Genomic DNA, 27,932 nt, shown 5'->3' with positions numbered 1-27,932 from the left:
CACCTGAAAGTAGCATATACCGTGCTTTGTGACTGGCTAACCATTCATTGCCTTATGTATGTCAGATTATGACAGTTGATTTTAATTCTGGAAAAATGGCTTCCTTTATTTTCTTCACAGAGTCACTCACTATTATTTATCAGATCGAATTTAAGCTCTTCACTCTAGTTTTCAGAACCTTCCATTAGCTTTGCCCTTTTGAAATCTGTTCGATTTCATCTTTGCTCTTCTTTTCTATGGACCATGAAAATTGATTTATAACATTCTACACATGGAAGAAGTTTTAAGTACTAACTACTCAGTGTGTACGACTAAGATCAGTAAAAAAGAAAACAACCCCCATTTTGTATGTTTATCAGTTTCCTCCACCTCTTTCAGATCTCCATACCCACTCTCAGGTGTGTGCATTTTTAAATAACTCAGCAGTTTTTTCCAGTACACCATTATTTATATTTTTATCATGTTATTTCACCATGGCTTGATTAATTCATTTTAAGATACTATGTTTTGCTATTTTATAATTTGAGATACAGATTTTGGCTCATAACAGTTCCTATCCTATATTAATTCCTTGAGTGGGGTTAGTAGTATTAGTTAGTAATCATTAACCTTTATGATTTATTTATTTATTTATGCCAACCTTTATGATTTATTTATTATGATACCCTTCTATCTTGTGTCAAATAGTTGTCAGTAGTGCTTGAATGCACACTTTGTAAGCTGAAATACTAGCACTCATCCTTTTCACTTTTTGCTCCTCTGACATTCTAAGTCCTCTAATTTGTGCTCTGGTTTTTATATTTTCAAGGCTGAAAACGTTTCTTGAGAACCATATTAAGTTTTATGTGCTCTGTTTATGGGTTAATTCTAAAAGCTAGGAATAGTAAGGATTCTTGCAGCAGTGAGACTTGTTTACAGCAGAGCCGGGTAATGCGGTAGGGTGAGATTTTCTTTCATTGATGGCTTTTTTTTTTTTTAAGTTTTAATTTACCTTTAAAAAATCCATTTGCCTTAATATTTTCTTAGAAAGAAAAGAAAGTAGGCAGTTGTCTGGGATTTCTTGGGCTTCGTCACAAATCCTTTTCTGTGTTGGGTAAAGCTATTCCTGAATTCTGTGTACTTTTTGTTTTGTTTTTTTTTTTTTTTTCTTATATTACTTAGTATGTTCTTACATTGTTCCCTTATCTTTGGGTTACCTTGTAGGAAGAGATATTTGGGGATTAATTTCAGAGTCTTTGCATCCCTAAAGATGCCTTTATTTCATGATCCTCTTCTCTTGGTTTTGTTGTATATGTGACTCTATGTTGAAAATTTTTCTCAGAATTTTGAAGGCCTGTTGCAGTCATGTTAGAAAATGTAGTGTTTTCTTACTTTTTTTTTTTTTTTTTGCTGACTTATTTTTGTGACCTCTTTAGTTTTGATAGCTTAAAGAGTTTAGAAATTTGATAATAATTTGTCCATGGTGGTCCTTTCTCACTGTGGTGGATACTTGCTGAGTGGTGTTGCTAACTTTTGGATCTAAGGTATCTTTTGTATTACTAATGGATTCAGTAGTTAAAGCTTTCAGAGAACTAATAACTTTCCTTTCCTTTTTAGGTGTGGGTGATAATATTGTACGATTTGACAATCTTATGAATCAGAAGGAAGATAAGCTGAGGCAAAGATACCGTGACACATATGACGCTGTTTTATGGCTAAGAAATAACCGGGACAAATTTAAGCAAAGAGTCTATGAGCCTATAATGCTCACGGTAAGAAATTTTGTTCATTGTGGTAGCATCTGTTTCATTATTGTATTTCATATTGTATTCATTATAGATTTTTTGTTCTAATACAGATTTTTTGTTGTTTTAAGAATTCCTAGTCTTATTAACACCTTAGTTTCCCTTTATCAGACTTGTGGCTACTGATGTGCTGCTGAATCCATACCTGACTTTTGACCAATAAGTCTTTGGACTTTGTCAGAGTATGGAACTGTCAGCTTATTGACCAAGAATCCTGTATAAATTTAGTTCAGTCAGCTAGTTCCTTCTGGCAGTTACTAGATTATAGCAGGCCATAGAAGTTGAAGAGGAAGTCTCCTCCAAATAATCGAGCATTCTTACGATTCTGAGAATGCAGCCAGCAGTCTTTTGACCACATAAACCTTTGATAGCTAGCTATTTTGATGACCATGGGTCATTTAGAATAGGATAAGCTGTGTTTAGTAAATCATTTAATGAAGTGTGGCCATGGAGTGGCTAGGAAGATTTCCATCTAAAATATTTTTAAAATTTTGGCCATCAAAAGAGAAAATAAAGTAAAAGCCACATTCTTTGACAGTGATATAGTTAGGTATAATATGAACTTAAAACTTACCAAAATGACTCAAGGATTGTTATTGCTGGGTTATAGTTTTCTTTTTTTTTACTTTAGGAAAGAGTGCACTATAGATCCTTGTAGGATTCATGAAAACTTCTACTTTCTTTAATTCATATTTGTATTATTATTTAAAATCATTTCATGTAGTCTTTTTTTTAATAGATTATATTAGCAAAGTTAATATGCATAATACTGTATTCTCTTCTTGCTCAGGTATGTATTATTATTTTTGCCAGATCAAGAAGGGAATATCTATTTTGGATGCAGGCATTATTGTTTTGATTAGTTTGGTAAGGACTGAAAGAAAATAGAAAAAAGTAGTTTGAACCTTAATAACTTATAATGCAAGTAATTAACAGATTTTCATTAAAATGTCAACCTTAAAATTATAATTCACAACTTTGGTAAATTTGCCATCATTTTATCTCCCAGTAGTAGTAGCCTGTCACCAACAGGGATTACTACCTGGCATATATTTATATTTCAAATTATATTTGAATCTTTGAAATAAAAAGGTACAGTCTTGCTTTTTTTATCCTTTCTGGATTACCCTTGTATTCCGCCACCCGTAACATATACACTTAATCCTTCAATATCTAGTTGAAATGTCATCAATGTGGACAAGTTAGCAATCCATAAACTTAAAATTTTAGCCATATTACTTGTCAACTGTCCATTTCCATGATTTATTTCTAACCAGCTCAGTCTAGAATGGGAGAACTGTGCAAAGAAGTACTTATAGTTCTGTTCCTCACAGCAGGGTTTATAATAGCCCAAATGATGATGGGGCAAAGAAGAAAATTTCCAGAGATGGACTGGTCATGTAAACTGTTCTATAATCTATTGAAAGGAATACTGTGCGGCCATTAAAAAGTCATTCTTGGTGTCTATTAATATAAGAGGACATTTATGATCTATTAATGATTTATAAAACAGGTTCTAAGATAGATTGTATAGAAAGATTTCATGTTTAAAAAACTGAACTATGAGTCTGCCATCAACCAGCAGATGACTCTGGAGTACAGTGTCTCCTCTGCCTACCAGTCTGTCTTTACTGGGTTGTGCAACAGTGGCCTTGAACTTTGCCAAATATTTTCTTTACCCATCTCATGAGAGGAGCTTGCTAAGTAGCTGATGAAGCCGCAGAACCAACAAATTGGTGAAATCTTCCTTCTGGATGTCAGGAGGCCAGATTCAGTGCAGAGCAGTTTGCGTTACCTGGGGAAAAAGCGGTGTGACTCAGTCACTACTGGAAGGGCACAAGCTGGGCAGGGACGGAAATGACCCTATTCATGTGACTTTTTGAAACTATTCTCTAAATGAGCAGGTGACGTTCTTCAAAGAGTTGAATGACCACATCACCACCGTACACAAGGTGGAAGCCCCAGTAAAGGGGAACTCTGGTAAAGGAGTGATAATGAGAGCCCCGTCTTAGGCCGACTTAGCCACAGCTCTTTTTAAAAAGGGGACTTCTGCAGTCACAGTGGGGTTATTTTACCCTCTAAGTCGTAGCTAACACCCACTTCTCTTTCATTTGTACCATCGCTTCTGATGCAGTAATTGCTACCAAAAAAAAAATAATAATAAGGAATGATAGAGGCTACATTTCTGTAGTGTTTAAGTTTAGGTATTTCTTGTGACTTACTTTCTTCTGTATCGGTTTTCCCCGTTCTAATGCTAGCTGATATTTTGTAGTTTAAAATAGAGAGTAATACTTGCCAATGTGTATATGACAAGCATTGTACTAAAATGTTTTTAGGGGCGCCTGGGTGGCTCAGTGGGTTAAGCCGCTGCCTTCGGCTCAGGTCATGATCTCAGGGCCCTGGGATCGAGCCCCGCATCGGGCTCTCTGCTCAGCAGGGAGCCTGCTTCCCTCTCTCTCTCTCTGCCTGCCTCTCCGTCTACTTGTGATTTCTCTGTCAAATAAATAAATAAAATCTTTAAAAAAAAAAAAATAAAAAAAAAAAAAAAAAAAAAAATAAAATGTTTTTATTAGCTCTCTTAATCCACATTTGTTCCTGAGATGTAGACTATTGTACTGTGCCCATTTTGGCGATGAACTAACTGAAACTTTCAGAGACTTAAGGGTTTGTGATTTGAAGCATCGTCTGTCTGACCCCAGAGTCTTAGCTCTTCACCAGTAGTATGCTGTGTTTTATATATATGGTACATAAATACCTTCTTTCACAAATCTTTTTTTTTTTTTTTTTTTTTTTTTTTTTTCAAGAAGGTGGATTTCCATCTGCTGAAGATAATCTATCAGCCCCCTAAAATTCCATAAGAGAGCACGTTTCATATACCCCTGTTACGGATCTTTATTATAGTGTTCTGCTTTTTTTGCTTTTTTTTTTTTTAACTTAGCATCTGCAAAAAGTATATTGATTTGTTGTCTTGACCTTTTTAGTATTTTCCATAGCATTGAACCTCACATGCAGAAGGGCCTGGTTTGTTAATACTTAAAAAATAAATCCTAGTGATACAAGCCTAGGATTTCTCTTGAAAGCACTATTAAAGTTGTATTTTAATTCTTTGTGTTTTTATACTGATCAGTTATTGCCATATATAACTTCCTCTTGAAGATTAAGAAGACAAATAGTAAAAGTTTGGGGACAGAAGAAAAATGTTTATACTCTTAGATTACCTTCTGAGCCATTTCAGATGTTTTCCAGAGGGTTGACTAGAAAGGAACATAGTTACTTCTTAGATAAAATCAAAATTGATGTGCATCAGGTGCTTATTTAAGTCTTATTTTTTGTTTTATGATGTATTAGATGTTTCTGGGTACTAAATTAAGTAGAGGTTTTAAAATGTTGAGTCTTCAGTACCAAATTTTATCCCCCTTAAGTGTTAAATTGAAACTTGTTAAATAACTCAAAGTAAAATTATGTTTTAGTATTCAGTTTGGATTTCATGAGAATTAACTTATATTTTCTTTTTGTTTAGATCAATATGAAAGATAATAAAAATGCCAAGTACATTGAAAATCATATTTCATCAAATGACTTGAGAGCTTTTGTATTTGAGAGTCAAGAAGATATGGAGGTTTTCCTCAAAGAGGCAAGTGACCTGTGTAATACTTTGACTCACCTGGTGCTTACCTTCTGGTACTTCAGTTTTTAAATGCAAACTAAAACAAAAAATAGTGATTAATTATACCAGCAGTAACTTTTGTATAAAATCATTTGATTTTGTGAATTTCTTTTTTTAATCTCTGTCATTATTGGGGAATGAATTTGTTTTGCAAGAGAAAAAACAGTCCATAATTCCATCTGTAACATGTTTTGAAGTTATTTGGAGTTAGTAAGAATAATTCTGTCATACTGTTTGAAGAGCAAAAAAATCCATAACGATGGACTTTTGGTCTTCAACATCCTTTTTGAAGATGTACTGGAATCAAACCCTTCTTTGATGGGGAGCGTGGGAATCAATATGTTGTTGCTTTTAAATAAAACCTCTTCAAAAAGAATGAGAATTCTGTATCTGGCTATTGAAACACCCTGGGAGTCTAAGCTACTACCAGGCAATGTGGCTTAGTAGTTACAGGCACAGACTCTGTAGATAGGCTGCCAAGATTTGAATTCTGGCTTTGCTACTAAATTGGGTAAGTTTCCTAAATGTTTTATGCCATAATTTCCTCATCTGTAAAATGTAGATGTATGATCTACTTCAAAAGATGGCTATGAGGATTAAATCCTTTAATAAATAAAGGTGTGTAGAATACTGCTTATTTGTGATTTTTATTACATTATCTATAATATATATATGTATATATATTCGATATATATATATTGTTAGTTGTTCTTATTGTCAGTTAGATTTCTTTCCTTTTGTGTATGTCACCTTTTAAAACCCTAAAGATAGGTTTAAATTTTGTTTTGTTTAAGTCTTTGTCAGCAAGTATGAGGACAGGACCCTGAGTTAGGTCGGTGGTCCTCGATTTCTGTGGTGCACTAGTGATTGGAAAGAATCCTTACTTTTTTTTTGGCTTTTACCATATTGCCCTCCTGGTTTGGGAGTTTGCAGAGAATGTGAATATATGGTAATTGCATAAAAAGTTGCATGTATAAAATTACAGAATGAACTCCAGAAAGTTAGACAGTTGTGTAGTTTGGTATTATTTAAGCTTAGCCAGGAGTTTTTGTTGTGGTGTGAGAGCTTTCTGAAGAAGTCGCTTCCTTAGATTACAAGTCTGATATGTGGCATGCTATGAAGGGCATTCCGTCAGGTGCATTTGTCTGCTTTCTATCGGAAATGGCCTGCTTAGCCAACACTGAGTGCCTTTTTCGAGTCAAAAATTTGGGCTTCTTTTGTGCTAAGGATATGAATCCTATATAGATAATGTGACCTGGGTTCCTGAAATTTTGACCTTTATTTTTGTGTGTGTGCTCTGTTAAGTAACTTTCCGTAGCTTCTCCTCAAAAGGACTAGAACTTCCTCTTACAGGTGTGACTTTGTTTGTATTTTAAATTGTGAAATTTATCGTATATAACCGCCTCCTACGACATTATCTATTAGAGTACCATTCCCCATACTACCATGTATAATAAGTATTATGTCTGCTGTGCAGTTACCCTAGATGCCCTTTATCAGGATGATGAAGTTTCCTTCTGTTCCTAGTTTGCCAAGAATTTGTCATATTTTTCTGCATCTGTTGGGATGATCATATGGGTTTTGTACTTCATTGATTTAAGTGAGATTGGTTTTTGGAGCATATCATCAATCTCACCTTGCTGGAATAAACTCTACTTGGTCATGTGTATTGTTCACATATTGCTGGATTCCATATACTAATATTTTGTAAAGGATTTTTGCATATGTATTCATGAGGGCTTTTGTTTGTTCATGTTTTGGTATCAGGATTATGCTAGAATCCTAAAGTAATTTGGGAAATGACCATTGTACTTCCTCTTACTTTCTGGAAGAGTTTTGGTATTACTGCTTCCTCGACTGTTAGAGCATATTTGTTTTAATATTTTCACTGATAAATACTTTCTGTAAAAACATGTAATAATAGGGTCATTATCACACTAAAAAGTTTGCTTGAAAGTACCATTAAATATCCAGTTTTTGGTCATCCTTTCCTATCCTAACACCAGTTGGAATATAACTTCAAAAAATCATTTTGATTGATAGTATATGGCAATTAAAATATATTCTTTCCCTTATATTCAGATTCGTGACAATAAAAAATTAAGAGTAAATGCTGTTATTGCTCCCAAGAGCTCATATGCAGACAAAGCACCTTCAAGATCTCTGAATGAGCTAAAGTAAGTCTTGAAACTATTTTTAGAATTAACCTGTTATTTTGAATATTGAATAACCATTTAGCTTTTAAATATATTCTCTCTCACATAAGTATGTTATAAACTATTTATTTCCTTATAGGATCTCTACTTAAGTCTAAAATAAGGAAAAATTTAGGAACAGATAAATTGTAGAATACTTACTATATGGTGGTGATGTTTCAGATCAGTGGATTAATATTGAATTGTTGAATGGAAGATACTAAAATAATTGGTTAGGTGTTGGGAAAATAAAACAAATTGTCACTTTGTAATGCAGGAGTTATTTCCAGAAGGACTAAGTGGAAAATTTGCAATTATGAAACAGTTATAAGTAAATATCTTAATTCTGAATGTAAATAAACATTCTAAAAATAAAAGCAATGGAAGAAGCAAAAGAGATTAATAGTTTGTAATGATGAATATATTAAATTTTTCTGACAAGGAAATCGGTCTCAACATTAATCACAATATTAAGTGATTTAAAAATACACAAAAATTTCTGCTGTACGATCATTAATTTATATGTTATTGTTTATTTGCCACTTTTCAACTATCAGATTTCTTTACATGATATTTTTTTAAGAAGAAAAATCTAGTAAGTGCTTTTCATTTCAGACAGTATGGATTTTTCTCCTACTTGCGAGAATTATTTGATGCCCCTGATCCCGTCATGAGCTTCCTTTGCTGCCATTATCATATTCACGAGGTTCCTGTAGGAACTGAAAGGACCAGAGAAAGAATTGAACGGGTAAGAAAGTACTGACTCTAGAACCTCATTTTGTTAACACTTCTTAGCATAAAAACATCAAGCAAAAATTTAGAGATATTTAAAGAGGTAGGACCTTCTGTTATTTTAAACCACACAGAAATTCTTTGTATTTTACATTTTTAATATACAGAAAACAGTGACTGTTGACTAATACTATATGATGGGTGTAAGTGATGTGGAGTTATCTGGAGGAAACGCTTTAGTTGAAGCCTAAAAAGAGACACCTGTCTTGTTTGGCAAATTGTTCAGACTTTATATTACTGGCTTACCCATTTAAATTCTTGTATTCCAGATTATTTTTCAGAGAAAGTATATGTTAGAATAGTAGGCTGGGTGTAGAACTGTTTTGGTAAGCCCTTCCCTTCTTTTTTTCTTTTTCTTTTTCTTTTTCTTTTTTTTTAAGATTTTATTTATTTGACAGAGATCACAAGTAGGCAAAGAGGCAGGCAGAGAGAGAGAGGAGGAAGCAGGCTCCTTGCTGAGCAGAGAGCCCGATGTGGAGCTCAATCCCAGGACCCTGGGATCATGACCCGAGTCGAAGGCGAGGCTTTAACCCACTGAGCCACCCAGGTGCCCCAAGCCCTTCCTTTCTTAAAGCTGCCCCTGACGATTATCTCTGGTATGAATGACCTCCCTTCACAGGATCTCCTTTCCTGGCTAGCATAGCACACACTCGTAGTTCCTATGTTCTGCTCATGCTGGGAGTTCTCTCCTCCTCATATAAACAGTCTCCAAGACTCACCTTACATTTGTTGCTTGTCACAGGCTGAAACAGGAAAGAAATCTCTTCATCTAAGCAGGTTTTTCCATAACACCATTTGGAGTGTTTTTTGCTTATAAGCATCTAGGACCCTGTGAGAGACCCAACTACTAGTTGTTCTATTGAATTTATTACAAAATGTGTTTTAAAAGTTTACCACATAGTATACCAGTATCCCTAGGACAACTCATTTGTAATTTAGGGACTCTTTTTACTTAACTGACATAAGATAGAAATGAGGGCTCATTGCCAACTGTTTTGGGGGGGAAAAAAACCTAAAAAACCCCACCTAGCTGATTATAATAAGTTGCATGTGTCTTTGATTAAAAATTTCACTATGGGGAACATCTGAGGAAATAAATATTAGGACTTGCATGTGGGTGTACCTCTCCTGTCATTTAGAAAAGAGGATAAGACCATATATGCATATAAGACCCTTTATGGACTTGTTTTGATTAATTTCTAAGACTCTCCCCTTCAGTTAAATTGTCTCCTGCCAGCCTTTGGCCATGATGTCCTTTTTGTTGGGAGGGCCCTTCCTCCACCATTTCTGTCAGTTTAAATTTATTAGAACTTGAGTAGCCTAACTTCTTGCTTTCTTTTCATTCCAAATTATTCTGCAATTTATGGATGCCGGGTTATACCCTGTTAAGTGTGCGTAAATATGCCTTATCTCTTCACTTAGACTATAAACTTCTGGATAGAAACAAGCCACAAGAGTATCAATAGTGAAACTTCAGATATTGGAAAAAACTGTATTATGAAAGCCTGCTCTTTATTAGTATCCAGAAATATATAAAATAATGTTACTGTCTTCAGAATGAGCTTTAGTTCTTGGAACTTCTTGTCTAAGTTCTTGAGAGAGAAGCTCTCCGAAAAATGCAAAAAAAAAAAAAAAAAATCGAGATCCTTTAAATGTTTCCAGGAATTAAATATGATTATGTGTCTGTGAACAGTATAACTGAGGGAAGGTGAGAATCTGTGACTTAGGTGAGCTACCACAGTTGTGTGTCCTGAGCCACTCGTTCCTGGTATCTCTTCTGTAGACCCAACAAAACTCCAAAAGGACACTTACTTGGGAGAGATTATGTAGTCAAATAAAAGTATAGTCGCCTTTGCCATCGTTGTTTGGATTTTCTCCCTTCTCTCTTCTTTAGTGTTTTCCAAAATGATAACCTGAACTATAACAGCACCTTTTGAGAGATGTTACTGGAGAATTTAAAAAGAAAAAAAAATTGAAAACACATCTGTTTTGATCTTCTAAAATTCACTTGATCTGTATTTTCTAATGCTTCAGTCCTTGTAAAAATATTTTCATTAAATGTACACTAACATTTGTTTGACATTGTTTGACTTCTGTGCCAGGTAATACAAGAAACCCGGTTAAAACAAATCTATACAGCAGAAGAAAAGTATGTGGTGAAAACTTCCATTTATTCAAATAAAGTCATTTCCAGTAACACATCCCTAAAAGTAGCCCAGTTTCTCACAGTCACTGTGGATCTTGAGCAAAGACGACACTTAGAAGAACAGCTAAAGGTTGGTTATTTTGAGCATTAAAAATGAATATTAACTGGATTTGTAATACTTTAACTAGAATTGTTTTTAAAATAACAATTTTGAATATTTTTGTAGGAAATTAATAGAAAATTGCAAGCAGTGGAAGCAGGGTTGATTGCCCTATATGAGAGAAACAAACATCTAGAACACAAAGACAATGAACTTAGACAAAAGAAGAAGGAACTTCTTGAAAGGAAAACCAAGAAAAGACAACTGGAACAAAAAATTAGTTCCAAACTGGGGAGGTAGGATTCCGCCTATCTGGGCAGCGGGGTCAGGGGTAGGGGGTGGCAGGGCACTGTGAGGGTACTGTTATTAGTTATACAGCCCTACCTTGTTCCGTTGTGCTGTGCCTAACACATTGAAGGGTTGTGCGGCCCTGTGTCAAGCAGATCTGTTGGCACCATTTTTCCAGTAGCATTTGCTCACTTTGTGCCTCTTTATCACATTTGGTGATTCTGACAATATGTGTGTAGTGATCAGGACTCTGAAAGCGCAGGTAGTTGTCAGCATTTTTTTAGTAGTGAAGTATTTTTTAGACATAACACGGTGGCACACTTAATGGACTACAGTATACTGTAAACAAAACTTTTATATGCACCAGGAAACCACAGAAGTTTTTGGACTCCCTTTACCGTGGTCTGGAACCAAAGCTGCAGTATCTCTGACGTGTGCCTGGACCCTGTCCTGATGATGAATTCCCACAAACACATTTTATCCCCCCAAAATTGTGTGTAGGACAAAAGTTGGTGAATCTTAAGTGGCGTGAGTTTTCCTGTCCCCTGATTAGCTGTTTTTAATCCCTGGACCCCTTTCTGTGCTTAGAAGTTATGTTGGTACGGTTTATATCATTGGTATTTACCACATCAGTAATTAAAACTGGGGATTGTTAAAATATTTAGGAAAAACCACGGTTTTCTAAACTATGTTTAGCAGAAAGAGTGGCATTGTTTTACATTGTTACCAGTCTTTTTAAATGAGTGCTTTCATGTCATATCTGCTCACTTTCAGTCTCTTGTGAGAGGTTGCTTTGAAATAGATGAGAAAAACATGGCCTCACATAGATTTGTAGCTGGGAAGGGAAGGAGTACTTTAATAGACTTTTCAGATACTTGTCTATCATCTTCTTTAATACTGTATCACAACCTGCCAAGATGGAGTTTGTTGAAGTTCAGTTGCACTGTGAAATCTGAATCAGGGAAGTAGATCACTCTTACGTTAAAGTCCATTGCACTGTAAGTGGATCTTTTACATGATGAAATTTTGTTACATCATGCATCAGTCCTTTAGAAAATGTTGGTCTTTCATATGTTGACATATTTTATTGTGTAATATAAAAAAAATGATGTCGATTTCCAGTCCCATCAGAAGACTCTTTTAAGAATTAGGAAGCTATCAGGCTCACAGTGGTAGACACAAATTCCTCAAAAATACAAATTACACATGAAATTTGTTTATCATTGTTGATAAATATTGGCAGTTATTTTTCTTGAAGTGATAGACTCACTTGTTCACTTTGGGTGGGGGGAGTAAAATCTGCCAAATACATAAGTCTAAATAATGATAGTTTGTCTTACTTCTTTCATGAAATAACTTTTTTTTTTTTAAGATTTTATTTGTTTACTTGACAGAGATCACAAGTAGGCAGAGAGGCAGGCAGAGAGAGAGAGAGGCTGAGCAGAGAGCCCGATGCGGGGCTTGATCCTAGGACCCCAGGACCACGACGGAGCTGAAGGCAGAGGCTTTAACCCACTGAGCCATCCAGGTGCCCCTAACATTTTTATTTGAGAATAATCTAGTCCAGCTCCCAACTCAGTCACACAAGTGCTTTTCTGTGAGGCAACCATCATACTTCGGTATGCATCGTAAGTACTGTGTGCTTTCTGTTTCGTCACATGGACTATTAAAAAGATACATACTCAGTTACCACTGGGAGGTGGTTCAAGATGGCAGCATGGAAAGATACTAAACTCCCCTCCTTGCACAGACTCAGCAAATCAACAGCTACATAGAAAATGTTCCTTCTGAAAAAGACCTGAAAACAAACTCAGCAGCTCTTTTGTTACAAAGGATGTAAGGTTCACAGCCAGAAGGGTAGGAACTACAAGGACAGGATCTCCTGCAAAACCCTGCGCTTAGCGTGACCAGCTCTTGGGAAGGATATCACAGATACAGAATTGTTCCCTGAAGAGCAGAGTTTGTGCCCCATGTCAGGCACCCCCAGCTCTTGGGACCTCTACCAGAGAGATGAGTCCCCAAAATGTCTGGCTTTGAAAACCACTGGGGCTTATACACAGGAGAACAATAGAGCAGTAACGAGTGGATTTTGCTCTTTTTAGGATTCATGCAGAGACTCACCACAGCACCCTAAGCAAAAGTAGCAGTGTGAAAAGTGCTTAGGCCGTTTGCATTGGAGGTTCATTTCTCGTCTTAAAGCATCTGCCCAAGGAGGGTGCCTGGGTGGCTCAGTGGGTTAAGCCTCTGCCTTCGGCTCAGGTCATGATCTCAGGGTCCTGGGATCAAGCCCCGAATTGGGCTCTCTGCTCAGCAGGGAGCCTGCTTCTGCCTCTCTCTACCTGCCTCTCAGCCTACTTGTGATCTCTGTCAAATAAATAAATAAAATCTTTAAAAAAAATTAAAAAAGCATCTGCCCACGGGTTACGAGCCTAATGGGAATCCCTCCTGGGACACAGGCACTGGTGGGCACCACTCTCGTATTCTCCCTCTAACCTGCACTGGGTGTACGGCGCCCCTGCAGTCCCCACCAGAGCTGGGCGCCCAAGGGTCTGAAACAATCTTCTTGGCAGATTACTATCCCCAGGGTACTTCACAGACAGCAGTCTGAAACTTTCTCCAGTCTTCCTCTTTACTTGTCCTAGAACTTTAGCCTTAGGGGCTTCAGGATTACCACATATCTATAAGCTATGAAATTGTTCTCAGGGAACATGATCCAGGAGATGCCATCTTTCTACTTGGTTGGCCTTGCTGAAGCTCACCAGTACCTCCTGGAAAGGAGCTCACTCCTGTGGAGCCCTGATTTTCCCAACAGTTTCCTAGGGGACACTTCCAGGTTGCCTGGTCTGTAGACCAGCAGGGTGTATGGTGGTCCCATAGGACTGGATCCGTATTTGCATGCCTTAAAGGCTGCTGCCTGAGGGTTCTAGCTTCTGGCTTTTCTTCCACCTGAAACTAGGAACAGACTGAGATCCCTTCCTCTGGAACACTCGCAGGACTTGGCACTCTCTCAGCAACTGGGAGCTGGCGAGAGTAAATCCAGGCAGCTCAGACCCCAAAGGTTCACATCACCACTGAGCCAGAGGAGGTTTGAACGACAGGGTTCATCTCCATGAAGCCATTTCAAGACTTGCTGAGGGTTGTTTCATCTGTGCTTAGAAACAACACAGAGTCAAGCGAAATGAAGAGTGTGTTTCAAATGAAAGATCATGGTAAAATACCAGAAAAAGAACCATTATGAAATGGTGGTAATTTACCTAAAAAAGAAATCAAAGTAATGGTTTTAAAAATGTTCACTGAACTTGCAACCTGAATGAACACAGCAAGAACCTCAGTAAAGAGAAAGTATAAGAAAGCACCAAACAGACTTCACCGAGCTGAAGAATACAGTAACTGAATTAAAAAAATACACTGGAGGGTTCCAACAACAGACTAGATGAAGCAGAAGAAAAATCAGTAATGTGGAAGCCAGGGTAGTAGGATTCACCCAATAGCAAAAAGAATTTTATTATTCTATTTTTTAGAGAGCACATGTGTGTGAACGGGAGTGGGGGTGAGGGGTGGGTAGAAGGAGAGGAAGAATCTCAACAGGCTCCACTCTCAGTGCAGAGCTTAATGTGGGGCTCAGTTTCATGACCCTAAGAATCATGACATGACCCGAAATCAGGAGTCAGACACTTACCTCAATGAGCCACCCACATGCCCCGAAAACAGAATTTTAAAAAGTAAAATAGCTTAAGGGGCCAGTGGGACAACATCAAACAAATAGTTTCACATTATATGAGTCCCAGAAGGAGGAAGAAAAAGGAGCAGAACACATATTTGAAGAAGAAATAACAACTTCCCTAACCTTGAGAAGGAACAGACCTCCAGATCCAGGAAGTGCAAAGAGTTCACATAAGAATAAATGGAAATCTGTTATGCAGAAGAGCACTGATTTTTTTACTGAAAACAAAGCACAGTCAGATGCCAGTGACATTTGACAGGACCGGAAACCCACATCCCTCAGTAATGAAGAATTTACACAATTAGTGTTCGAGGCTTTTGATGTTTGTTTTGTTTTTCAGCCATCATGACATGACTGATGGAAGCATATTATTTGTGTCTGAGAAAATATAACTTCATTGCTTCAATATTTACCATTTGATCTTGTGGATCAAAGTATTTTATCCCAGAGAGGGAACATTCACTGGTTTAAAAAAAAAAAAAAAATTCTCTACCCATCTGCTGGAAAGTGACTCATTAACACTGGAGTATTTAATATCAGAATTCTGTTGTCACATGCTTTGAGGAAGCATATGAGACTGAGAGAGTCATGTACCTATGAATATGTGTAATTTATAGGAAATTTTGAATCAGTAAACAGTGTATCCACCTCAGCAAAGAATGGTTTCAAAGGAACTATACAAGCACAGATAGGCCCTAAGATGGTTGAGATTTTATTGCAGCCATTGTCAGATAAGCTACAACTTAGTTCATCAAGGATGTGCACTGTCAAAGAGCTTAATGAAGAGTTTTAGACATCTAGACGTAGTCAAGAATTTTATTGATAGGTACTAGGAAGTACCTGTGATAGGACATTTGAAGTTCTATGAACATCCAGTTATAATTACCACGTGATGGTCCAGAACATTTGCCAGAAATGTCATGAGCACTGCAGTATGGGAAAAGCTATGTCCTGTTACTACACGTTTCTAAACAAAGGACCACGGCGGATTTGGCTTCAGACTCACTGTGTCATTGATCTTTAGTAGAATTCAAGGCCAGAGTTTTTGTTTGTACTCACCTCATACTAACTTATGCAGAAGTTAGGGGTGATGAGTACTTGGCATTGAAGTCTCTCTCCCTGAGACGACCACTGACAAAAGCCAAGATTCTGGGTCTGATAATTGTATAGACCTAGTCAAGCCTTGAGAAAGCATTGGAAAGGTTTGATCACAGCCCAACCCCTTCTCCTTCCTTCCAGAATTCAAGAAAATCCTCTCACACAGCAATCAGACCCTTCCCTAACACCAACAGGGACCCAGCAGATACTTTCACTCCTCTCAGACGCCATATACCAGCTTACCAGCTCCTGAAAAGACAGTAACAAAGAAGGTCATTGTTTAGTCAATCTGTTATTCAGACATTGGTACAGCCGGTGAGGTCCTAACGTTGCAAATTTCCCAGTTCCTTAAGCCTTGGCTCAGTCTCCATATTTAGCCCAATTACAAGCTGCGCCGCATCTGACAGACCAGGTGGAGCGACAGCCATGGCTGACAGAGGCAAGTATTCACCAGCCACAAGGAAACTAAGCAACATTGAAGATCCAACTTCAGATGGCCCATGGTTAAGGGCTGTAGATGTTTTTACAACAGTCAAGCCCTGAGTCAAATTTGGATTCCGTTCACCTTTCTTCTGAAATTCATCTAACATCCAGCAACTTGTACCTTCAATTTTAAGGACCAGGTTTCACACTAACCAGAATGCAAGTGCACTGCATACTGGACACAGTGGCACACACAACATGATTCAGCAGTGGACTTTACAACGTCCACCAAGTCAGGGTCCACGAACACGCGGAGCGGCACCGTGAGCCAGACACAGAGCACTCTTAGAGCCCTGCTGTGTGACACTATGACGATTTCATAGCTGGAGCAGGATCCAGATTCCATCTCGAATGCCACAAAGCAGCCCAGAGGGCTGCACTAACGCCATTCATTCAGGACGCACACAAGGATGCACACAAGGTATTCTCAAGGTCAGCAGCTTGTGGTTAGTGATTACATGAGTGCCTCCTCCCATAGCTTGTGGGGTGGTCATGGTGCTTTGCACTATGCTTACGGGACGGGCGGTGGCTGCCCTGCTTCTGCTCCTGAAAGCAGCGGGCGCAGATGTTGTCCGTCACACAGCAGCAGCGGACTTCCCAGCTTGCCCTAGATTGGCACCCATCGCGGGCTCCACTGACCCAGCTCCTGAGCAGTGTTTACAGCCTGAAGGATTCCCATGGAGCAGCCTTGAAACAGCTTATCCTCTCTGCTGCATTGCCACCCCCACAGGGCACGTTCCCTCAGTCCCATCCCCAGCAACAGCAGTCTCCACAACAGCAGGAGTCAGCCCGGGACTGGCAGTTAGACCTGCTCTTCTAAGCTGCAGCCACGGTAGGACATAGGCCTCCTCTGACCTCAAGGGAGGAAGGTGTTGGCCATGAAGAGTTGCTCAGAGGATCTGAAGCTAGGGTAAGTCTTAGTAGTTTCACAAGAAGCAGCATCGAATGTTCAAGTTCCTGGAATTAGTTATTACGAGGAAAATGCGGCCTAGTGTTACAGATAGCGTTCAACATCAGCCAGTGGGGGGTGACAGTGTTGGACTTCCTGGGGTTTTTGTTGTTGTTGTTGTTGTTTAATGGGAAGAAGTGTATTGCCAAATACACTAAGCTTAGATATGAAACATGGTCTCCAGTCAATCAGCAAGGCACTAACAGTATTAGTAACCTTTGGCTCTGTACCTATTTTCAAGTATTATAGGACACATCACTGTCACGTTCAGGGCACAGTGATACCATGAAGAGAGTTGAGTAGGTTCCGTAGGCCCCTTCCCAAGCCCTCTCCCTTTTCAGAGAATGATGGGTTAGTAATTAATGTCAGAATGTTTTGTAGGTACAAATTTTTTATGTACAAATGCTGTAAGTGCTATGGCTATGTCTGAATAAAAGAGAAAGCAAAAAAAATATATACTATCATCTTAATAGATGCAGAAAAAGGACTTGACAAACTACAACACCCATTTTTTAATAAAAACTAATAGTGTGGGCAGAGAGGAAACATAGTTGAATATAATAAAGACAGTATGTGACAAATCCACAGCTAACATTATACTCAACTGTGAAAAGCTAAAATAAGTTCCTTTAACATCAGGATCAAGACCAGGATGCCCATCCTCCCCAGTTTTATTCAGCATAGTATTAGAAATTGGGATTTCTGATCAGAGCGGTTAGGCAAGAAAGAGAAATAAAAAGGCATTTAAATTGGAAAGACGTAAAACCGGCGCTTTTTGTGGCTGACGTGATTTTACATAGAAAACTTTAAATATTCCACCAAAAGAAACTTGTAGAACAAATCAGCAAATTCAGTAAAGTTGCAGGGTACGAAATCAGCATATAAAAATCTGTTGCATTTTCATACACTAACAACAGACTCAAAGGTGAATTAAGAAAACAGTCCCATTTATAAAATCACACCAAAAAGAAAATGTTTAAGAATAAATTTAACCAAGGATTTGAAAGACCTTATACTGAACCGTACATAACACATTAAGGAAAGAAATTAAACGATACAAATAAATGGAAAGATTTTCTGTACTCCTGGATTTGCAGAATTAATATTGTTCAGGTATCTGTGTTACCCAGAGCAATCTATAGATTCAGTGGAATTCCTATCTGTTTCCCAATTCCATTGGCATTTTTCAGAATTGGAAGAATCCTAAAATTTTATGGGACCACAAAAGATACCAAATAGCCAAAGCAGTCTGGAGAAAGAAAAACAAAGCTGAAAGCATCGTGCTCCCTGTTTTCAAGCTGTATCAGAAAACTATATTAATCAAAACAGGTATTGACATAAAAGCAGACACATAGATCAGTGGAACAGAATAGAGAGCCCAGAAATAAACCCATGGATCTGTGGTCACTTTATGACAAAAGAGATAAGAGTGAACCATGAAGAAAGGATAGTCTCTTCAATAAATGGTGTGGGAAAATCTGGACAGCCCCATGCAAAAGAGTGAAACTGGACCACAAGCTTACACCAAACAGAAAAATCAACTCAAAATGGATTAAAGACTAATATAAGACCAGAAATCCTAAAATTCCTGGAAGAAAACAGTAAGTTCTTTGACATGAGAGTGGACAGCAGTTTTTTTTTTTTTTTAACTGACTCCCAAGACCTTGGCAACAAAAGCAAAAATAAACAAATTGGACTACATCAAACTTAAAAGCTTCCGCCCAGCAAAGGAAGCCATTGCCACACCAAGAAGGCAACCTATGGAACAGGAGGAGATACTTGGAAATATTGTGTTCAGTAAGGGTTTAATATCTAAGATGTAATGAATTCCTATAACTCATAGCAAAAAACCCCCAAGCTGATTAACAAATGGGCAGAGAAACTGAATAGACAGACGTTTTTTCCAAAGAATACCTACAGATGGTCAGCAGGCACCTGAAAAGGTGCTCAGTGTCACTGATCATCAGGGATATTTAAATAGCCACAGTGAGATTAGCATGTCACACCTATCAGAATGGCTGTTATCAAAGCACAAGAAATACCACATGTTGGCAAGGATGCGGAGAAAACGGAACCCTTGTCTGCTGTTGGTGGACATGTAAATTGGTGCAGCCATTGTGGAAAACAAGATGGAGGTTCCTCAACACATTAAAAATAGAAGTACCATATGATCCAGTAATTCCGCTTCTGGGTATTTATTCAAAGAAAATGAAACACAGATTTGAAAAATTATCTGTGCTCTCATATTCATTGTAGCATTCTTTACGGGAGCCAAGATATGGACACACCCTCAGTGTCCATGAATGGCTGAATGGGTAAAGGAGGAGTGAGATACACACAGACACATGCATGTCTGTGTGTGCACACACTGCACTACTGCTTAGCCATGAGAAAGAAGGAAATCTGTGACAAATGAGTGGAGCTTGAGAGTATTATGCTAAGTGCAGTAAGTCAGACACACGCCATATGATTTCAGTTACAGTGCCATCTAAAAAACCAACAAACGGCAGAAACGCATAGATACAGAGAACCGATTGGTGGTTGTGGGGGGGGCGGGGCTAGAGAGGAGAGCTGGGGGTTGGTAAAATAGGTGATCAAGAGGTCCAGACTACAGGATAAGATAAAGACTCACGGGAAGGTAATGTGTGGCGTGTGACTAGTTAATAAGACTGTATTGCATATTTGAAAGCTGCTGAGAGTAGATCTTAAAAGTTTTCTTTATCAGAGAAAAACTTTGATGGCTACATACGGTGACAGATGTTAACTAGATTTTTGTGGTGATCATTTCATGATATATACAGACATGAAACCATTAGGTTTCACACCTGCAACTAATATGTTATACTTGAAGTAAAAAATGATAATATGTAAGATTCACGACTTAATAGCTAAGTTTACTGTCACAGCAATATTAATTGAATTGGACATTTCTGAAATTTTTGAGTACAGGGCACTGAAGAATCTCACGACGCTGAGTGCACTTTGGTGCTTCTACCTAGATGTGTCCCTGAGCACTAGCGTATTTTTATTCACCATTGCTTTTATACCGTCATTGCAAACATCACTACAGTCCGTGGGGCAGTTGAAGTCTTCTCACAACAGTGGGAGTAGTTCAGGATTCCCTTGCAGTGGTTTCCGGGATCCCCACAGGCCTCTGGACCACACTTTGAGAACGACTGACCCAGACCTATATCCAGAATAAGAAGTCCGTCGACTCTGGATCCGTGGGAGAGGAGAGAAGGTGGTACAGGCAGCGAGCTGAGCCGCCCAGACCCTTAGGCTACGCGCCTTCGCACTGATTCTGAAAGAGAGTAAAAGGGAGGGAGGAGGAGGTGCTGATTTCTCACAGAAGAGGGCGGGCACCTGGGGGTTTGGCCCACTTCTTCAGCTGAAGTCTCCCTTGTTACAACTGGAATTGCGTCTGCCTTTGCCTTAATGATAACATATTCCACAGAATATGCAAATAGTGTACATCTTAGCCGAAGGAGAACGGCCGGCTTACTGAGAGCACCCAGGCAGCTCTCTTCGGAGCCCCTTACCCGCTCTGTAGTATTTGGATGTTCTGTAGAAACTGGGATATAGCGGAGGGACAAAAGCTACGAGGGTGTTCGTTCCAGGCAAGGGGAGCATGGCTTCCGGTTCTAAGGCTTTCCCCGTAGTCTGCTTCACACCTGACTTTGTGTTGTGATCATCCTTTTTGCCTCCATAAAGATTTAGATACGAATGGCGTCGTCGGGCTTTGATAATGAATGCCCGCTTACTTGCCTTGAGCTAAGGTATCTGTTTACCTTGACCTAATGTAGTATGTGTTCTTAAGCACATTCCTAAATTGAATCATGCATGAAATGCATTAAGAGAATTTGTTCTTTACTGGTTTTTGTGGTTGTTTTTTTAAACCATTGTCCATTAGCAATTAGGGAAAATGTAACAGTGTACCTTTGTTGCTTAAAGCAAGATACTATTTAGTCTGGCTGCCTCCATGGTTTTCATCTCTGAGCCCCTTTGCAGCCTTCACCTTTGCCCTCATTCGTGTCTTTCATCATCGGCGAGACACCTAACCTTTCCTGTTTGACTGTTCTGCCGGACCCCGTGTCTAAAACCAAACTCTCTCTTCGTAAGTAATGCGGTTTTTTGTAGTGAGAGGGTCTTTCATACCCATCACCAGCCTGCTTCTCATACCTATGTTAATCACCTCTGGGTACAGAACTCCTTTTCTTAGATTGACTTTCAACTGTTTCCAGTCTCCTTTCACTTGACCCATTTCATCTCACTTCCCTGGCTTCCTCTACTCTCTCCTTCATCTACTGTTCAGGCCTCTGTCTACAACATCTGCTGAACTTGTTCTTTCTTGTGTATTACGGTTTCCAAACTGGGTTCCCGCTTTTACCGTAGAGGCAACGTGGTGGGGTGGAAGAGAACTTGGGCTGCTGTCGGACACATCTTAACCACATACCACTCATGATCTCAGGGAACTTCATTTCTTATCCTTCGTTTCTTTACCTTGAATAGCAAAGTAGTATAGACTTTTAGGGTTGTATTATCTTTTTGCTATATATTTTTAATCTGTTAATCAGATCTCCCCAGTTAAGCTACTTTAGGTAAGGGACTGTGTGTAAACAACATTCATAACGATGGTTAGTAACTAATATTCATCAGTGAAGGGCCAGGCACTGTATTAAGTGTGTTACATATTTTACCTTTATAAAATTTTCATCATAACTCTGTAGGGGAAGTACTATTACTTTTTCCACTTCATAGCTAAACTAAAGTTCAGAAGAGTAACTTGTTTAGGGGCGTCTGGGTGGTTCAGTTGGTTAAGCAGCTACCTTCGGCTCAGGTCATAGTTCCAGGGTCCCGGGATTGAGCCCTGCATCAGGCTCCCTGCTCGTCCAAGAGCTTGCTTTTCCCTCTCCCTCTGCCTGCCACTCTGCCTGCTTGTGCTCTCTGTCTCTCTCTCTGTCGTATAAAATTAAAAAAAGAGTGACTTGTCTAGTTATACGGGTCATCAGTGGCAAAGAGGAGATCAAATCCATCTTCCTGACACCAGGTCCTATACCATTACCACCATCATTACTTCAGCTGTGCTCAACAAAGACTTTTAGATCCTGAGTGGTTACATAACCAGATTGTTTAATCTGGAAGCTAGTAGTGTTTATGTCTGAATAGCATGGCTTAAAAAGCCCATCAAACAGCAGGAGACCTAAGGATTTGGGCTCAAACCTGTGTTAACTCTGATTTCTCAATCATTATGTGTTTCATACAGTTTAAAGCTGATGGAACAGGATGTTTGCAACCTGGAGGAGGAAGAGCGAAAAGCAAGTACCAAAATCAGAGAAATAAATGTTCAGAAAGCAAAACTTGTTACTGAATTAACAAACTTTGTAAAGGTAAGGCATTTTCTTAATTTTAGTCACTTTTTTATAGCAGGTAGATAAGTTAGATTTTAAAAAGCTCTTGGTAAGATTTTACTATAATTTTTAACTTCGACATTTTTCATTTTAGGTCAGTAAAAGGGTTAAAAGCACTCATTAAGCTAAGTTATTATGTTGCAGATGATTCATTTAAACATACAGAAAAACATCGAAAAACTCTCTTATAAGAAATAATTGTAAAAAGAACAATTTGAGCTATCAGTTGCATTAGAAAAATGTTCTCTTTGTCATGGTTTATACATTTTTTAAAACTTTTTTTTTTCTTAGTTGTCAAACAGATTAAACTTTTAGGGATTTTTGTTCCTAGATTTGTACTTCTTTGCATATACAAAAAGTTGATTTAATTCTTCAAAATACTACAGTGATCTCTGAGAAGAACAAACTAGAATCTGATTATATGGCTGCTTCATCACAACTCCGTCTCACAGAGGTACAGTTTTCTTTAATTTTTTATGATGGGGTTCCTGTGTCATCACTTGGGATATGCATTTTTTTCCATGCTTTTTAGTTTACGAATTTAATGCATTTTGCGGATGAGGAAGCATTATTTGAAACACTGTACTATGCATTTTATGTTATTTGACTGGGGGAGGTACGGTGTAGGGTATCGTATGGAGTCACTAGACACGCAGGGTCTCCTGTGTGTTCTCTTAACCCGTATAAATTAGAGTCCCCCTGTCAGCAGGTAGCAGCTGGTGGCCTTTACTGCAGTTTGTGCAGCCCGTAAAATACGGTGCTGATGAGTTACAGTCGCCACCCAGAGTGGCTTTAGAGTACGGTTTTGGTGATTTAATCTTCTGGTAATATCGATGCATAAAATGATAAATACGAAGATAACATGCAGGGGGGAAACGTGATGCACTGAAGTTAACGAAAATGCCAACAAAGAACTGATGGCAGAGTGCGAGTAGCAGTGGCATAGTTTTGAGTCTTCCAAATTCTTCCCCACAAACAGAAGAGCAACTAGGGTAAGAGCCACAAACCCATGAACAACATGGGCAACAAAACTGAGTTCCAAAGTACCCCTCTCGGTGTACTGCAGTTTCCTCTCCCCGTAACCACCCGGTGTTGGTCCCCCACAAGCCTGCCCTGCAGGCTCCTGCCATAAGTCAAGATAATCCCCTGACTTAACGCCCAGCCCTCTGATCACATGATTTGTCTTTCTGGCATTGTCCATCCCTTTCTTGAGTCATCTCCTAAGCTTGAACATAGCTATGATCCAAGGAGTGGGCTCCTGAGTAACCCATCACTCAGAAAATTCCTAGGATTTTAGAGTCTCTTCCCGAACATTAGGGGCAAAGGCCTAATTCTTTGTTACACAACACGTGTGAACGCCAGAATATCAGTGGGTAAGGATAAGGGACATGGTAAATAGGGGAGAGTTCATTCAGGGTACCCAAAAATGAGGTCACCAACAGGTTCTCCTCTCTAAACGAAGGAGGCCCCACGAGCTGTGGAAGGCTCTGCAGGTCATTTTGAGAGCAGCTGAAGCTGGGAGGTGACTGTAGGCCCCAGAAAGGTCCGTGGTGGTCCAGGCCCTGGGAAACCTCCAACCAAAGTAAAATACTTTGCAGAAGCACACTGCTTACTGAGAGCCAGAACCATGCAGTAGACGAAGGAGACAGTAAAATTGGTCTTACATGGCTTTAAGGCTGAAAGCATAGCTGACACATAGCACTGGAAACGGGAGAGGAGAGACAGTTGAAGTAAAACAGAATATAGTCCCTGATTGTCCCATAGGTATCATCAGGAAATAAGATGATATTACTTCAAAGGGGGTGCTTTAGGAGACAGAAAGGAGGAATTTCAATACTGTTTGTAGTGGGAACCAACAGACCATATTATAAAAAAGATATAAAGGATGAAGGACATTATATAAGATATTTGTGCAAACTTTGCTAAATACCAAAAGATATACAAAGGAAATGAGAGATAAAACACATCAGATCACTAGAGATTAGATATTTTATTCATATACGTATATGCCCCAAAAGTAAATATGACATGAAATGACCGAACTAAGGCCAAACATCAGTCTTGTCATGAAGTATGAAAGGAGGTAACTCATCTTTTAAAAAAAGACCATTTCCAAGTTCCAATATGGTGCAGAATGTGAGAGATACATCTTTAAGAAAGAGACTGAGTAAAGTTTAAACAAGAGGTTGTAGAGCCCAACGGACTTTTTTTTTTTTTTTAAAGATTTTATTTATTTATTTGACAGACAGATCACAAATAGGTAGAGAGGCAGGCAGAGAGAGAGAGAGGAGGAAGCAGGCTCCCCTCTGAGCAGAGAGCCCAATGCGGGGCTCTATCCCAGGACCCTGAGATCACGACCCGAGCTGAAGGCAGAGGCTTTTAACCCACTGAGCCACCCAGGCGCCCCCGGATTTTTTATTTATTTATTTTTTTAAGATTTTATTTATTTATTTGACAGAGAGAGATCACAAGTAGGCAGAGAGGCAGGCAGAGAGAGAGGAGGAAGCAGGCTCCCCGCTGAGCAGAGAGCCCGATGCGGGACTCAATCCCAGGACCCTGAGATCGTGACCTGAGCTGAAGGCAGCGGCTTAACCCACTGAGCCACCCAGGCGCCTGGATTTTTTTTTTTTAATCACAGAAACCCAAAATATTGAAAGGATCTATATTTATGAAATCACAGTGATACTTTTAAAAAATAGTAATATTGGTCCCCTTTGGAGGATATTGGAGAAGCAGCTCATTATTTTGAAAAATGGCAAGGAAAGAATCTAGCATTTATCCAGAATTTCCTGGGTGATGTATTACTTAGGATAAGTAAGAGAAGATTACAGAAGCATTTCAGATAATGCAGAGGGAATTGCAGTAATAGACTGACAGCACTTTGTAGCTGCCAGTCAATCAGGGGATCATATTAGCTGCTACAATCACACACACACACACACACACACACACACACACAACCAGATCTTTTTGTGCATACCTTCAGACATAACATGAGATTATTTCAGTCTGATTAAAGTTCTGGCCCAGGGTGTGTCAGCACTGCCAACATTGTCCACTGGAGAAGTCTTAGTGTGGGGGCTGTGCTGTGCATTGGAGAATGTGTAAACACATCTCTCTGGCCTTTACTTGCTAGATGCCTGCTAGATGCCAGCAGTCTGCCCCTCCCCACTCCAGCTGTGACGAGATTGCCAGATGTACCCTGGGGGACAAGTAGTTCTCCCATTTCAGAACCACTGTTCTAAAACTACCAGTTTTAAGTCTGTAGAATACTCTAGTTTATAATTAGATCTCAATTTAGATGATAAATTGTCATCAGAAATATTTGAATCTATTTTGATTTTGTAAAACTTACAGTTGAAAAAGTAAATTCATGCACCCAAGTTGTTCTAACTAAACATTTTCTGATAGCTGGAGTATTGTTTTTATTTTTAAATTAAATTAAAATAAAAATGTAGTTTCTCAGTGATACTAGCTGCATTTTAAGTGCTTAATGGCCATGTATGATTTGGGCCTGCTGCATTGGATAGTGCAATATCTAAGAAAAGGAAAAAGGGGAGAGAGAACCTAATTAAGTGAAAAAGATCTTTAAAAATATATTAACCAAATAAAATGAATGGACATAATTTAGATCCCAATTTGAACAAAACAATTGTAAAAAAAAAATTTTTTTTTTAAACCTGAGAAATGGAAGTTTGAACACTGACTCAATAATATTAGAATTCATTGACATTTTTAGGTTTGATAATGTGGTTATGGATTTTTTTTAAAGTCAAAAATACGTGGTTTTAGTATTTATGAAGAAAATACAATGTCTGGAATGTCTTCCCCCTCCAGGGAAGAAGGGAATCTAGATGGAGTATATATGACACTATCTTGGTCTCGAGTTTAGAATTGTTGAAGCTGGATGATAGGTACCTGAAGGTTTACTAGACTGCTCTCTCTGCTTTCATGTATGTTTGAAATTTTCCATAATCAAAAATTTAAAAATGCCAGGAAGCACAGGACAGTGATTTTTGAGGAAAGGGAAAAAAGGGCAAGATGATCCCTTGGATGGCCTTAGCTTACTGCCCGGAAAGTTTCCAGGCCACAGTGTTGGAAGAGGAAGCCAGTAGGAAACAGAGCACAGCACTACAGAGCTCACAAACGCTGAAAGGGTATTAGGAGAACGGTGAACGACTTTCAGGCAGTAAATTTGACAATTTAGAAGAAATGGGCAAACTCTTTTTTATAAGCCTCAAAAGTCCCTGGAGGAAGAGCTAATTAGAATAGCCCTGTATTTACTAAAGAAATTAAATTTGCACTTAGAAACCTTCCCACAAGGAAAATGCCAGCCTTGAGGCTTCATTGGTGAATTCCAGGGAGAAGGAAGACTAACAGTTCTACCTAAGAGTCTTAAAAGGTGAAGGGGAGTGGGGGTACTTCATGACAGATTCTATGAGGCTAGCATTCTCCAGTATCAAAACCAGACTAAACTATAGTGAATCTCGTGAACCATAGCTGCAAAAATTGATTTAAAAAGCTAGCAAATGAGGGATGCCTGAGTGGCTCAAATGGTTAAGCATCTGTCTTCAGCTCAGGTCATGATCTCAGGGTCCTGGGATTGAGCCCCACATCGATTTAAAGATTTAAAAATAAAATCTCGGGGAAAAAAAGTTAATAATCCAACAGTATATAAACAGTAAAATCCAACTAACCAAGTTAGTTTATCTTAGAAGTACAAGGTTGATCTAACATTTGAAGATTCATCAGTGTAATCCAGCATGTGAACAACTACAGAAGAACCAGATGATTGTCTTACTATATACAGAGAAAATATTTGCCAAAGTCTAGCATCCTTTTATGATAAAAGCTTTGTGTTTCTAGGAATAGAAGGAAATTATCCAAAACCACTAGCTCATAGCGTACTCATTGATGAAGGAATGAAGCTTTCCCCTAATGACTGGAAACAAGGAAAATGCTCACTACTCAGTTCTGTTCCACTTTGCACCGGAGATCTAGCCGGTGCACTAAGGAAAAAAAAAAAAAAAGAAAACCCCAAAACGAAAAACTTGTCTATTTCAGACAGACTTATGTCTGTGGAAAATCTTAAGGAGTCAGTGCTATCAATGCATTTAGCAAGGTTGTAGGATACAAGTCAGTATAGAAGTTCAGAATCCGATGTGGCTCCATCTCCTAGCAATAAACAATTGGAAATTAAAGTTGAAGAGGACTCTGTGGGGCACCTGGCTGGCTCGGTTGGTTAAGCATGACTCTTGATCTCAGCTCAGTCTTAGCTTGGGGTTGTTTTTTTTTGTT

General features: G+C 38.7%; 1 protein-coding gene and 1 pseudogene across 2 annotated transcripts in view; both read left to right on the top strand.

Moving 5' to 3' along the window:
* Positions 1–27,932, top strand: part of SMC5 (structural maintenance of chromosomes 5) — a 97,338-nt gene that overhangs the window by 52,097 nt on the left and 17,309 nt on the right. For both annotated transcript variants that reach the window (XM_059411885.1, XM_059411884.1), the window contains exons 10-17: positions 1,597–1,751; positions 5,305–5,418; positions 7,534–7,628; positions 8,262–8,394; positions 10,541–10,714; positions 10,811–10,980; positions 22,490–22,613; positions 22,966–23,088. In XM_059411885.1, the coding sequence (XP_059267868.1) occupies positions 1,597–1,751; positions 5,305–5,418; positions 7,534–7,628; positions 8,262–8,394; positions 10,541–10,714; positions 10,811–10,980; positions 22,490–22,613; positions 22,966–23,088 (1,088 nt within the window). The remainder of the gene's footprint in view (positions 1–1,596; positions 1,752–5,304; positions 5,419–7,533; positions 7,629–8,261; positions 8,395–10,540; positions 10,715–10,810; positions 10,981–22,489; positions 22,614–22,965; positions 23,089–27,932) is intronic.
* On the top strand, positions 13,681–15,644 carry LOC132024927 (circadian locomoter output cycles protein kaput-like; annotated as a pseudogene).

The sequence above is a fragment of the Mustela nigripes genome, chromosome 9 (genome assembly GCF_022355385.1).
Source record: "Mustela nigripes isolate SB6536 chromosome 9, MUSNIG.SB6536, whole genome shotgun sequence".
Lineage (NCBI taxonomy): Eukaryota > Metazoa > Chordata > Mammalia > Carnivora > Mustelidae > Mustela > Mustela nigripes.
This window is presented reverse-complemented; position numbering and strand designations above follow the sequence as displayed.